This window comes from Lottia gigantea (assembly GCF_000327385.1).
Source record: "Lottia gigantea unplaced genomic scaffold LOTGIsca_119, whole genome shotgun sequence".
Taxonomy (NCBI): Eukaryota; Metazoa; Mollusca; class Gastropoda; family Lottiidae; genus Lottia; species Lottia gigantea.
Genome location: NW_008707205.1, coordinates 522,570 through 537,787, shown reverse-complemented (window position 1 = coordinate 537,787; position 15,218 = coordinate 522,570). Strand labels below are relative to the sequence as shown.

Genomic DNA, 15,218 nt, shown 5'->3' with positions numbered 1-15,218 from the left:
GAAAACCTCTTTACAATCCCTTTAACTGTGAGACATACAGTCATCCTTTATATTGATTATGGATGGCAATATAATTTTATTATTCATAGAAAATATTCATGTACATTGTAAATTAATTTGTTCACATCATCAGTTTTTAAATGATATGGTAATTTGTTATTTTCTGTCTATATTCCAATAATTTTCACTGCCCTGACCATCTGTCAACATTTTATAGGCTAGAGTTTTCATCTGATATATTTGTAAAGCAATATTCAAACAAAACCTGAAACATTGATAAGAATATCAGCTATGGTTAAAAAAAACTAAAAGAAATTCAAAGCTGTTATTGTTCAATTTTGCAGCAAACGTTATATGTGTTGCCAATGTTGGACTAGATTCTTAACATTTATTATAAACATCACATTCATAAGGTTTCTCTCCAGTATGTATTCTCATATGAACATCAAGATTTTTTACCCAATTAAAAGAGTTTCTACAAACATCACATTTATAAGGTTTCTCTCTAGTATGTATTCTCATATGAACATCAAGATTTTTTAAACAATTAAAAGAGTTTCTACAAACATCACATTCATAAGGTTATTCTCTAGTATGTATTCTCATATGAACATCAAGATTATTAAACAATTTAAATCATTTATTACAAACATCACATTTATAAGGTTTCTCTCTAGCGTGTATTCTCATGTGAACATCAAGATTATTAAACAATTTAAATCATTTATTACAAACATCACATTTATAAGGTTTCTCTCTAGCGTGTATTCTCATGTGAACATCAAGATTATTAAACAATTTAAATCATTTATTACAAACATCACATTTATAAGGTTTCTCTCCAGCGCGTATTCTAATTTGAACATCAAGATTATTTACCCAATTAAAAGAGTTTCTACAAACATCACATTTATAAGGTTTCTCTCCAGTATGTATTCTCATATGAACATCAAGATTTTTTACCCAATTAAAAGAGTTTCTACAAACATCACATTTATAAGGTTTCTCTCCAGTGTGTATTCTCATATGAACATCAAGATTATTAAACAATTTAAATCATTTATTACAAACATCACATTTATAAGGTTTCTCTCTAGTATGTATTCTCATATGAACATCAAGATTATTAAACAATTTAAATCATTTATTACAAACATCACATTTATAAAGTTTCTCTCTAGCGTGTATTCTCATGTGAACTTCAAGATTATTAAACAATGTAAATCATTTATTACAAACATCACATTTATAAGGTTTCTCTCCAGCGTGTATTCTCATGTGAACATCAAGATTATTTACCCAATTAAAAGAGTTTCTACAAACATCACATTTATAAGGTTTTTCTCCAGCGTGTATTCTCATATGAACATCAAGATTATTTACTAAATCAAAACCTTTTTCATTTATATTAAGGTTTCAACTCTTATTTAGTGTTGTCTTAAAGGTAATTTAATATTATGTTAGCACAAAACGCATTTTATGGAGGTGTAGAAAATCCCCATTAAACAGGGTCTTGTTTTTCTGACTCTACCTCAACCGAAAACTGTCAAAATATCTTTCAGAGGCTGGAATACAGGCTATACACGTAGATGCTCATACAGCTTTCCAATTTCCAATTCTAGAGAATGGAACTTGTCAAATCTGTTCTTTCCACATGACTAAACATTAATATTCTTGGTTATAGTTTAAAATAATACAATAAGCAAATAATGATCGTTTTTCATATTATACAATTAGTAATCAATGACCGTGGATTTGATATATTAAAAATAATGGGAAGAACAACAATTTTTATGGGGATAGAATTACAGAATAATTGAGAAAATACGAATAGCAGCGTTTGTCGGATGGTGAGGACAGATTTTCTTACAATTTTATTACGTCGAGCGAATGTTGACGGGAAGTTTGCTGACTGGTTTTAAGATCCTAAAGGGATTGTAAAGAGGTTTTTCTAAAATGTGTATGTGTATCGGGGCACTGATATCTTCAATTTGTACTTTTCCAATTTTTATTCCGACGTCTGTGGTTCTTAACTAACGTGTTTTATGACGTCACTAGTGGGGAGCTACCGGAACCTGCTATTGATATCTATGTAGGAATTGCATAAACCATAGACGTGGGAAAGGAAATTGTAATGGTGCAAATTGATTCTAGCAGTGTCCCCGATACACATAGAAAGTTTAGAAAACCTCTTTACAATCCCTTTAAGATTATCGAAAACCGGATAGCTCGGCCTTGATTAAGCATTCAGTCACACTTGATAACAGATGATTGTGTCCTAAACGTGCCACCGTAGTAATCTGAGCAGAGAAAGATAAAATGATTAACAGCTTTGAATCGTTTTATCTTATCAGATTTGCATGTAGACCTGATTCTATAAGTTGTTTGAATGCCCAGTAATGACCATATCATTATGTTTATAGTGAATCACATATATGTTTTATTCTTCGTGACTTGTGTTGCTGGCAATTATTTCAAAAACGCAAATTTTGAAAGTGCAAAATATTCACCGAGTGAAGGATGGTTTTGTCGGGGATGTAATATACAACAATCCACAGCCCACTATGATGGTCGCTACAGTGCTAAAATTTCTCATAGGTGTGTATCGATAGAAGCAGAGATCAGAGTGGTAGTGGGTGGGGCGTCGAGCCATCAAGGAAGCATAAAGCGAAGTTCGGTACCTTTAGATGGTATGGGTTAAAAGATCGTTGGGAGTTGGAAATTAAAAACAATTTCTTTCAATCTTCACCGGACGGTGTGCCAATACGAAAAGGTTAACTTTATTCGTAGGATAATCTAATTTCTGGATTTCACTTAGTTTTTCATAAGAGCATTTCGGTCCTTCATCAATACAAGGCAGTTAGTTTTGTTGAGTATCTTTTGTTATCATTTCAGAAAGGATGGTACATGGTCAAGTTTATCTCAAGAAGTTAAACTGCCACCGCATTCTTGGTTTACTGCTAAAATTAAAATCAAATTATTAAATAGAGTTCCGAGTTTCATGTACCACAATGTTTACTTCAGAATGTATACAGAAACAAGTCATGGTAAGTTATGCTCGTCGAGCAGTTGCCGTCTAGTCTTACAAAAGTATTGTTTTTAGTTTGTGTATTGGGCGCGAGCTATTTACCACGCCGGGGTCAGATTTGTACACCTAATAGTGCTGTAGTAGCTGAAACAACCGTGACTGCATTTTCATGTCCGAGGTTTTTAGTTACCTTTTAAGGAATATGACAAGCTGAAATCGTACTCTCACCATTGAAGGCAAAATCTTTTAATTCTACAACATTTTTACAGGTCATCAGTACAGGAACATTTCTGAAGTTAAATTTATGGAAGCTGAAACAGAATGGCAAGAAATAGGTGGCGTGTTCGGTGGACCTGGCTGTAAGTTTTTACTAACAAGAGTTTACCATTGTCCGTCATGTTATTTAGCAAGGGACATCTCAGATCTTACATAGTTAACATGGCCAAGAATTGATGTACAGGAACATCAGCTCGGGATCCAGGGATCATGTAGTCCATGTATTATTTTACAGATGTACACCTTTGCCGATTTGATATTTTGATACGGGAAGAAAAGGTGGATTTCTTGGTTGACTCTGCGTCTTTAATCGAAGTTCAACCATTATCTAGCCATTGGAAAGATGAGGCTAATAAAAGAATTGACCAGTTACGAAAGGCTGATATTCATATTAGGTAAATAAAAATGTTTCGATCTTAATCGGTTATCATATCAGACCTGTTGTATATTCTTCACCTTAACCATTCCAATTCTTCAGGACAACTGAAATATCAATATTCCAACTAAATGTTATAAGTTGTAGAGTACTCCGGACGTGTGAGCATGTTTGCATCATCAAGTTCGTCATTGGTCTTGGAGTCTAGAGCTTAACACTAAATAGAATATTAGGTATTAGGTTAGAATTACCTGGAGGAGAAATATTGTCCACCAGTAGAGTCATAACCTTCTGAAGGGTTTGTCTTGGATTGAATTTGATGTGCTTCAGATTTGATCTCGTTTTAATCAAATGGTTTCACATCCAAAAACATTTGACTTTATATTTGTAGCTTAGCCAATGGAGTGCATGGACATGGTTACAGTATGGAGGTAAGTTCTGCAGGTTCACCCAGATCTTGGGATCATGAACAGAGGGGCATTGGGAAGACACATGAACGCACGATCCCATCATACTGTCAAAATAATTCCACGGGAAATTCCCTTCGAGAATTCTATATAGATGATTTCATACAATTTTGTTAGAACAGTGCGGTTATCTTCTATTTTGGGACTAAAGTCTGTCAATTTCACTCTTAGATAGAACAAAAGACATCAGAATTCGGATTTGGTGCAATGGTAAAAACAACGAAATGGTTGCATAAAGATGAATCGGCATACAGAAAGTTTTTTCTTGATACTTTTGAATGGACAGTACCCGAGGGTGGACTAAAATGGCCACACATAGAGTCAACGCGGGTGAGTTTCCGTGTCAAACACTAATGTGAAAGACAAAACCTGATGATTAGCATCGGCATGAAGTGAGTTCGTAGTATAAGTCCAAAACAACATTATTCGCGTTATGGACCTTACAAAAGACAGGGTTCGATATGACAACTCCATCTTAAAGTGGTATTTGGTGTGCCCTAAGGGTAATTTAATGATAATTTAATAACAGTCGTGGAACTATAATGGAACGAAATTTTATTATTACTTTATATACATTTTCTGTAACAGAATCTTCAAACTTTATAGGGTCATGAAAACTTTGGAGCGATGGTTGCTCTGGATGGAATGAGAAGTCATGGGTAAGCTATAATTTTTCTCAACGTATAAACTGCCAATTTTAATCAACGAAACTAGAATGGCCAAATTTGCTGCCCGATTTATGAGACATATGCAATCTAAATTAAGTTATATCTGGTCCCTATGCAGATTACTAATCTGTTTTGTTTTTAAAGCTGCTATACAGTCGATACTTTTCAGCAATGGATACTGTTAATGCGTCAAAGTGTTTCCAATCATCTAAATCTTGGTCGATAATTGATTTGAAATCGTTTCTTGTAGAATAAAGGTGCGAGCTCATACGATGTTCTGGGATAATGTTCCTGATTGGGTGGTACCATTGTCTGGAAATGAGTTAAAACATGAAATGGAAAAACACATGAAAAGCTGTGTAGCTCACACCAAAGGGAAGTAAGTAATGTATGAATAAATGAAACGTTTCACTTTGGAGCTCCTTCTCGTCGGCATATTTTTGGATACTTTACATATCCCTTTGTCGATTCTTGGACATTGCTATTCGGCGAGATGAACATTTTATTCGTACCATTTTCTGTCCTCCTGAATAAAAGCACGCTGAAAGGAGGGGGTGATCATTTCCAGAGCAAAGCTAAGGAAACAGGTCTATAACGGGCTTGAAGCTACAGTGGAGCAAGGGAGACAAAAAGAAATCTGACAACCGACCAATTCCATTACTGCAACTAAGCACCATACACCATTGCCCGTCCAGATATATTACTTGCCCCTCCGTTAAGTTAAGTCTAGCTACGGACCTGATCATTATAACTAGTCCATATTGATATCTTTATGTCTATATATTGCAGAGTTGAACATTGGGATGTGTATAATGAGAATATCCACTATGATTCATTTCAACAACATTTAAATGATCCAAATATTACATCATGGATGTACACAGAAGTACATAAACTAGATCCTAATGTTAAACTCTTCCTGAATGAATGGGGTGTTGTGAACTCTCAAAGATACACTACGGTAGAATTGTGTTCTCAAACTCCGAGATGACCTCAGTATATTTTGTAGTGGAAATCCAAAGATCAATTTTTGTGGCACCTTCAAGGTGACAACAGACACCGGGTTTATCTTCTATTTTAGAATCGATTCAATGAAAGATATGATTTGCTCTAATCGTTATTTGATTTTGTTAATTGATTTAGTAGATTTTTTTGTAATATTCTGTAGGCATATTATGATAGAATAAAGATTTTGAAAGACTCGGGAGTTCCCGTCTATGGTATTGGTATACAGAGTCATTTAAGTGGTGTCGACATTCGATCGGTTAAGGTATGGCTTTTAAAGCAAATACGTAAAGAGTGTTTTCAGTATTAATTCAAGTCTTTATATATACCAGGACTGGAGGTACCTCTGAGTTTGAAATCGACCGCCTATAAAGAGGTTTCAAAGCTGAATTTCTGCAATACAATGGTTATGCGGATACGGTGCTACAAAACATCTATACAATCCCTTCACATGACCAGAAAAATTACTATAGCGTATTTAGCAATCCTTTATTTCAGGAAAGATTGGATCTATTGTCCAGGACTGGATTACCTATGTGGGCTACTGAACTACGTATTGCTGATATTGATGAACATAAGAAAGCTGATAAACTGGAAGACATATTACGATTTTATTTCTCCTACCCAGCTATGGAAGGCATCATGCTCTGGGGCTTTACACCACACATGTCTGAACCCAAGGGGGCTTTGGTAGATGGCAATATGGTGGTAAGTAGTACAGGTTCTGTTTCTGAAATGAAATGAAGGTTTGCGTCTTACCTTTCTCCTACCGTGTGTGCTACCGAAGACGTGCAAAGCTATACATTAGGGGAATTTTACAAGGACAGCGACCGACTCGCTTTAGATAATCCGAATGTATCGAAGTAATGATAATACCAGCACGTTCGCTCAAAAATTCCTGTTCAAGGAGTTCTAATATTATGCGCTTCAAACCCTTTTCTTGCTGCCCTTTCGGCATATAGACGGCTATCACGATATCACCTTTCCAAAGTCTCCTGAAATTTTCCGAAATTTTTGTCAGGAAAAAGTCAAGTCGTTTTTTGTCCAAAATTAAATCCTAAGCTGACGAGGATTTATATTCAAAACACATGTCGACATCATGAGACGATCTTTTGTCTTACATTCAGTATATATAGTTCCTTTCTTTCTTTAAGCCCAACGAAGCTGGACGGAGATACATTAAACTGGTGCGACATGATTGGAGAACCCATGAGACTCACAACCTCCCCAGTTCTAACAGTTTGTCTGTTCGTGGTTTTAAAGGCGACTATGTACTGAGGTTAAAGCATGGAAAAAAAGTTATACATGAGAAGGCATTTACATTAGGCAGTAAAGGTGCTAAGTTACAGATACAGGGATCTGGTATGTTGCGTTATAGTTTTGTTTTTGGCATACACAATTGCTCGGAATCTATATAGTCTTAGAATGATTTTGTGCACAACAGTATACAATTCAAAATATAAACGCAGTGCACTAAATTAGTTTTGGGAAGAAAAAATGGTAATGGTAACATTATCATGATCTGATCGGTTGATAAGATGAAACGTCAGTTTAACTGTGGACAGTGAAATGACTGTCAGTAACGTGGTGGCTTGCCATCCTCATAAAGTGGTTTGTTTCCATTTCCGTACGAATGTCTCACAAAGGAGTAAAAGTTACTCATTTCATTTCATCATTGAAGGGTCACATTGAACTATCTCGATATGTGGAGAATGATTTTATTCATTCATGGTTAATCGTTGAATACATTTCAAGAGTGAAATGTAATGATGGGCAATCGGATGAAAAAAATAATCGATTAATCGAAATAATCGGAGAGGTGTAATCGATTGGACTTTCAACGGCCGATAATCGATTGTCGCCGATCACTAGAGAAATGTGTTTCAAAATGACTGATGTATTTTGGCTAGGAATACATTTGATTTCACCGAGGTTGGGGAGCACTGATTTAGGGCGTCAATTGTGATACATGAAGGAATATATCTACATTGTTTGTATTTTCAGGTTCAGTACCACACAGCTCGACTCTTATAGGTTGATGTACTGGGGTCACCAAAATCAAAATTTGATCTCATTAAATCATCACTCAGTTAATATCCAGTATTTTTATTTCAATGTATAGCAGTTAGCGTTCTTCTACCCTGTCCTATCAAAATCGCTATTTTACTATCGCTATACCTAACAACATAAAGTTTGAGGAATAACGTACCATCTACGTCTTCTCATTTGACATGGAAATTAATGACAGAAAAGAAGTAAAACATACTATTCAAGGGAGACAAAAACGTTCCTGCCTTTTTATGGTCAAACAATATTTACGAATGCAAGCAATTTGGTAGATTAAGAAAGAAGATCTGGTGCAACATCTTTTACTACTTTTTTGACCTGATTGCAAACTCGTCTAGGAAGAAGGTTAAACGCTAACCACTGAATTTGTCGAACAACCGGTTGATTTTGGGCCATTGCTCCTTTTCATTTCGCCATCAGGAATGATACAAGTGTATGAACTCTGCTGTCGTTGATCAAATATTTTCGTGAAGATTGCTGTCCATATAATCAACAAATTGTTATGGCTGAACTTGATTTAAAATCATCGCAAATGTTATGTTTTTTTCTCATAACAAGTCTCTTTTATAAAGTAATATAATATTGAAGATTAACAATATGGCTGGATAACCGTGAACAAAAACATTCATCAATTACAAATCAACTACTGCCAAAATATGAAGTTAACGGTAAACCATTGTTAGAGAAGACACGACATATTTTACTAGTGTACTAATGTAAATAATGAACAGCGAAGGCCAAGGTAAACTATCGTTGACAGGTTTAGGTAACGGATCGTCTGTCATGCTTGGTTGAAGAGAGAGACCAAGTCAAAGGTAAATTTAGTGTATTTTATTTGAATACGTGAAGTTGTCGTGATTGTATGACACTGTGTATATTTTGACGTGGATTATACAAGTTACACCACAGAATTCCGAAAAATAAAATATAAAAATCGCTTGTACAGGTAGGATACTAAAATATAAGTCAATAATTTTATTCCGAAATGAGAGTTTTGTATATAATTAATCAGACACTGTTATGATATATAACTGGACACAATTATATGGATAACAATTATTTTAATAAAATACCTCGCGACGTTTCGACGAAGCGAAGGTTCCTCTGGTTTATCAAGCAATGATGACAGAAGAACCTTCGTCAACACATCTGCAAGGTATTTTATGAAAGTAATTGTTATCCATATAATTGTGTCCAGTTATTTATTGCTCAATTACTAAAAGCCACCCAAGGACTGTTATGATAAGACGTTTTGTTTATGATGGTTGCTTTTCTGTGTGGAAATAGGGCCTACCTATAAGTTTTAGATAGAAATTGTAGGCTACTGTGGGCTGCATCATTATTGATATGTAGGCTAACGGCCTAAATGGGCCACTGTCGAACAGTCCCTATTATCAATGTACTTTCATTCTGTTCATACTGCGTTATGTTATGTTAAGGGCTTCTAGACCACCTTAAAAAGTTATATCATATATAGGCCTACAGCTGTACACATCTTAATACTATAGGGTTAACAGGGATTGTAAAATGGCTTTCTAAATTTTTAGTGTAGCAGTGACACTGATAGTATCAATATGCACCATTCCAATTTTCAGTCAGACGTCTGTTGTTCCTGCAAAATATGCTTTTAGGCGGTTCATGATTAGTGATGTAATCAAACACTTAGTTTTAGTGGAATTGCAGGAGACATCTGATTGAAAATTGGAATTGTGTAAATTGATGCTATCAGTGTACACGATACACATAAAAAATTTAAAAAACCTCTTTACAATCGCCATTATATTTGTAACGATAAACCTTAAGGTAAGCCCTGATTAACAACATGTTATTGTATGGATCTATATACAGTATACTTAGATGATGTACCAAGAACACTGTTTAGAGGTCTACTTGATTAAATATTATACCATGGAATGTTATACTTGAATGTTGTATCATATACCAGTAGAGCTCTACATAATTTGAACCTCCAGGAAACGATTAGCTTATATCAGTGGTTTTCAACCTGTTTGTATGTGTCCCCAAATCGAATCAGTATGAAAATGATTTCCCTAAATATCGAAAGTATATCTATGATTGGATACCAGGCAAGTTCTTGCATAGTTTGATAGTAATAATTCTCTGAATACTCCTAGACAATGTTAATTTAGGCTGTGTATAGTGTAGTCATTCTCTGAATACTCCTAGACAATGTTAATTTAGGCTGTGTATAGTGTAGTCATCATATGAGATGTATATATTGTAGTTGGGAAGTTTTTATTTTTCACAGCCTGTGACTGGCTGTGACATGTCAAATTTCTTTAAAGAAAAGTGAAAATATCTCCAACTTAGGACATATCCCTGTGGTTGAAAACCTACGGCTTATTTACTTTAATTCTGAATATGTTATTTAGGTGAAAGTTGAAATTGAGATGTATTAACTAACTGTATAAAAATGTACCATAATCAGGCTCTGAATGAATCTATGCTACAAAACTAGTATTTATATAATTATTCACTACATGTTAGAGGAAAATTTTGGCATTTAATTTTAATATGTGTAATGAGGCTTCATAAGTACAAGAACAAAAATTGCATAATCCCTTCAAATATATCTAATACTAGACATTTATTTCTATCTTCACTGTTTTTACACTTGAATTTTGAAAATGTGATAGAATGTGAAAACAGTTAATCAGAATTTGACATAGATTTAGTTCATATTCAACTCAGTATGCTAATGAATGAGTTTGTGAGATTTTTGAACTCAAAATTCTTGCATATATTTTTCATTTGTTTGCTTATTCAAATAAGCTTTAAGTTTATTAGCAGAATATTTTAGGCAGATTATAAAGCATCTTCACAATGTCAAACTATTACATACTCTGTCTTATACCTTGATATTATTAGACACTTTTCTGAATTGAAAGTCGTACACCAATTATCTACTATGTGACAGTAGAATATAGCTAATCAAATGCACAATTAAAGAAATGGTGTCTTACAATCTTATGATTCCATACTAGAGAAAACTTGAGCACAATTTTTTATAGTTGAGCTTAGAAAGCACAAGAAAAGAGCTTCTTCTGAAGTTTCGATTTTGTTTTACATGGTTTTGATGGAATATTAATAAAGTCCATTTTTATACGCCCACATCTCTCTATGTGGACGTATATTGTCGGCACCCTGTCGGTTCATCCGTCCGTCAACATTTGCTTGTAAACGCTCTAAAAACTAGATTTTTTGATGGAATCGAATTTGAGCTATTTTTGACCATTAGAAGCAGAGTTATTGCCCTTGCCCAAAATCTTGAATATGCTATTACTCTCTAAGTTTTCAACTGATTTTGATTAAACTTAAAATGGATGTTATTGGACCTAAATCGAAAGGTTTAAGAAGTTTAGTTTACTTCTGATTAAATTTAAGGCATTTTCAAGATTTAGGCCTCTTACGTCAGTTATGAGGAGCAATTTAACCTCTATACAGTAAGTGCTTCTATCAACATCAATTGCTCGTAAACACTCTAAACTGTTGTCCACTATCTTATTCTATAATTCTTATTTCTCAAAGTTCATGATCAAAAGTTACAAGTGCAGCCATATTGTTTACAGTCTCTCTGTCAAGGGCTTTGATTGGCTGTACGATCAAGTTATATCGATGCATTCACAAACTTCTGTGATGCAAGAAAAGTGCCTCATGATGTCAAGGTAATAGACAGAGTTTGTCATAGCTTGACATTGTGAAGATGATGATTTAGTTTAAAGTGTCTCGAGTCAAACAAGTTTTATTAGCAAAGCAAACAAAGACTGTAGAAAGAAGTCAAACAACAAATATTGAATGCATTCGAATCTGTTTATGTACCTTAAGTAACATATATTTATATTATGGTCTCAATAATGTGAGTTTTATGTTTGTTATTTCATGGTAGTAAAATTCATATACAAACATATCTTTATATTCGTCTTCCTTAATGATTTCTAATCTAAGATTTTTTGAATAATATCATTTTACATTTTTTACTGTCTTTCAACCGAACATAATTTATGATACGGATTAAAAACACCTTGAATATATATTTTGAGAATAGTTGTTAATAATATTTTTTGAATATGTGATCAGATTAAATTGAAGGTCATTACTAGTTGCCCTTGGTGGGTTAGGGGCCTTGCCCTGGAAAATTTTCTCATCTAGGGAGGTGGAGAATGCATCTAACGCGATTTTGGAAGTGAAAGTAGAATAAATTTTTTATTTTTTCTGTCCTAATGGGGGGTGGGGAGAGGCATGGTACTAGATATGCCAATGGCAATAAAATTTGATTTACCTACCCTTAGCAATTGCAGTAGATATTTTGTTTCCTTTTCTTCCTCAATCTGATAAATTCTTCTTAAAATTGTGTTCTGTCTTATGTTTTTGATTTGACTAATTTAAATGTGGGATGACAAACTAGTCAATAATTAACATATTCATATAGGCATTTTCTCAGATCATGGATAGGAGCCGCTGTGGCTCAGTGAGTTAGACGCTTGCTCGCTAACTTGAATTTCCAGGGTTTAATCCCGGCATAGGTCGAGATAATACCTTTGGATTTTTCATCCCGGTTTACCCTGTCAGTGATGCAGGTAAGAGGGGCTGACATGGAAATAGCGTCAAGTCATTAGGATGGGAGAATAAACCGTGGGCCCGTGTGCTACAGGTTATGTACATTAAAGATCTCTGGACAGTTGGAAATAGAAAAAGAGCAGGCTAATGCTGCTGTCCTGGCAAAATTTCCCTCATTGTAATCTGTATGGGGTTGTCTTCATTAGCCCACATAGTGCAGAAAGTAGTACAGTCAAGTAACCTAATTTCGTGGAAACCTATTATTTCGTGGATTTCCGGAAACGATTAATAATTTACATGAGCGAGCTTGCGCGACCTCCGCATTAGTTTCTTTTGGTAAACATGGGTTTTCTCTACAATATCAGCTAGTAGAATGAATCCAGTAGTTTCAAGCAAGTTAAAATGTATTAATGTATACTTTGACAAATACAAAATGGCGGATTTCACTTAATACCAAACGTCACCATTTTTTATTGGCCGAATTTTCTTATAATCCCAAGCGGTAATCGGAAAAAAGCCAATTTTAATTATTTTGTAGGATATCTGAGGAAACATCTAAGACATAAAAAAAAATTTCGTTTTTTTAACTTTGACGAAATTTGGTGTTGAATCCTTATACCCACAAAAATAGGTTACACCACTGTACGTAAAACTCCATTCATTTCAGATCATGGTTGACAATATAACATGTCTTTTCTATTATCTTGTTACCAGTATATGGTCAGACCTACCCACTTTAATGTATTACTGAAAGAGTAGCAAGTTCAGTTTTTGTTATGAAGTTGACAATAAAAGCCTATTAAATGCTTTATGTCATAATATATGAAGTTTTATTAGATTTTATTGGTGTATGCAGTAAGGTTTGGTTTAGAGATTGCCTGACAAATACCTTTTTTTTTATGACAGTTTCTTTATGTATATAAACCTTTTGTTACCAAGAAATCACAGACATTTCGATATTTTATTTAAGGGTTTAAATTATTTTATCTTGTGATAAAAACCAAATAAATACCATTGGCTGTGTAATCCTTGAAAGTTGATTGTTACCACTTTTCCATTTGGTTTCAATAAAGGGCATTGAACCTGGCTGTGACTATCAGTGTGATACTAAACAACAGATTTTGAATAGTTACGTTAAAATAGGATTAGTTTTTGTATCTGGTACGCTTTAAAATGTGCTTAGGAATCTATTTGGGAAATTTTGTTGTCATTCTGTAAAAAAAAGCCTGTGAGAAATTTCTTTGGTCCAGACAGAAAATTTTTTTTTCTGTTTGTGGCAATGTTGTTGCTATGAAATTGTTTCTCCATGTATTAACTAAGCAAAGTAAAAAGTTTTATTGAAATTTTTCCGTTACTTTTATGAATGAATGAATGTCTTTCAGTTGATAAAAATATACAAATGATCACACATTATTTCTTCAAAATTCGTTTTTAGAGAAAACAATTTTCAGCCAAAACATGGGATTTCTGGTCAAAATTACATTATTTAAATATTTGGAAGAAATAATGCATATTTCCCCTCCATACGAAACTATGTATGGTTCTTACATGAAAACTTACACATATTAACCTAGTTCACAACCATTTTGTGATAAGTCGAATAAAGACGAATTTTGAAAAAGGCTATAATATTTCAACTAAGCCTTCAAATCACACTTAATGGTTTTAAATATGATTTGAATGCTTAGTTGAAATTGTATAGCCATTTTCAAAATTTGATTTATTTAATCGAGGTAGTGATTCAAAATGGTTGTGAACTATGTTCGTATGTGGTATTTCCACACATAGATTATATGATTCCCCCTCCTTTGAAGCCCCCATTGTCCAGCATGCAGAAATCTGATGGACACTGTTATAATGATGATAATGATAACAACTCTTCTTTTTATGGGTCAATATTAAGTAGTGTGTATTAGGAGACGGATTAACATAATCCTCAGCTTATTTCAGGCTGAGCGTAATCCAAGTTAAGATGAGGTCAATAAGGTCAGGGTGGATTTAAAATATATATAATTAAAAAAACAAAAGAATGGTCATCAATTAAAAAATGAGGCCAATTTTTCTCAATTGCCTCCATTGCTTCAACCTTAAATATTAATATATAAGCTTAATGTGTAATAAATATAATATTGAAAGAGGTAAGAAGACACCTTTTAAAGGGACAGATGCATCTTTTTGGATGGTTGATTTCTTGATTTGCGTCTTAAATACATACAGAAGAACTAGAAATGTACAAAAATTGCATAATTCCTTCCAAAATATCTCAAATTCTTTTCCTATTTCTTTCTGTAGATGTAATAATAATGATAAAATCTTTAATGTCTTTTCTATATATGGCAGTGTCTTAAGAAAATATAAGGCTTTTTAACTTTTAACTTTCAAACGTAGATAATTCTTGACACACATGGATTTGAAGGCCCATATTTCGATGGTGAGCTGTGAATACTATTAAAGAAATCCATGTTTCTGAGACTAAGGCACGATAGGTAAAAAGAAAATAGTGCAACAGGTCCTTTAATAGTGACTAAAGTATTTTTATTCTGTGTAATAAAAAAGGTGTCTTCTTACTTCTTTTATTATACAACAACATAGAATGATGCAGCATTACATTCAGTTCAAATTAAGTAGGGTTTAAAGAAATACGATGATTAATGAACATAAAATTTAAGAATTTTAAACTTGGCCAATAAGAGCATATATTCATCAGTAGATATACCTGGTGTCATAAATAACATAACAGAATCCTTATATAA

General features: G+C 33.7%; 2 protein-coding genes across 2 annotated transcripts; one reads left to right on the top strand and one right to left on the bottom strand.

Annotated features, from left to right (window-relative positions):
- Positions 1–804: 804 nt before the first annotated feature.
- On the bottom strand, positions 805–1,362 carry LOTGIDRAFT_180165 (hypothetical protein; the record flags this gene model as incomplete). Its single annotated transcript, XM_009047945.1, has 2 exons — positions 805–1,005; positions 1,240–1,362. 2 exons carry the CDS (start codon positions 1,360–1,362, stop codon positions 805–807), a joined length of 324 nt encoding a protein of 107 aa, XP_009046193.1.
- Positions 1,363–4,324: 2,962 nt separating this feature from the next.
- Positions 4,325–7,238, top strand: LOTGIDRAFT_137896 (hypothetical protein; the record flags this gene model as incomplete). Its single annotated transcript, XM_009047944.1, has 7 exons — positions 4,325–4,477; positions 4,754–4,806; positions 5,066–5,194; positions 5,605–5,776; positions 5,984–6,085; positions 6,319–6,541; positions 6,985–7,238. Coding segments are annotated over 7 exons (1,086 nt in total), but the record flags the coding sequence as incomplete, so codon positions are not given.
- Positions 7,239–15,218: the final 7,980 nt, after the last annotated feature.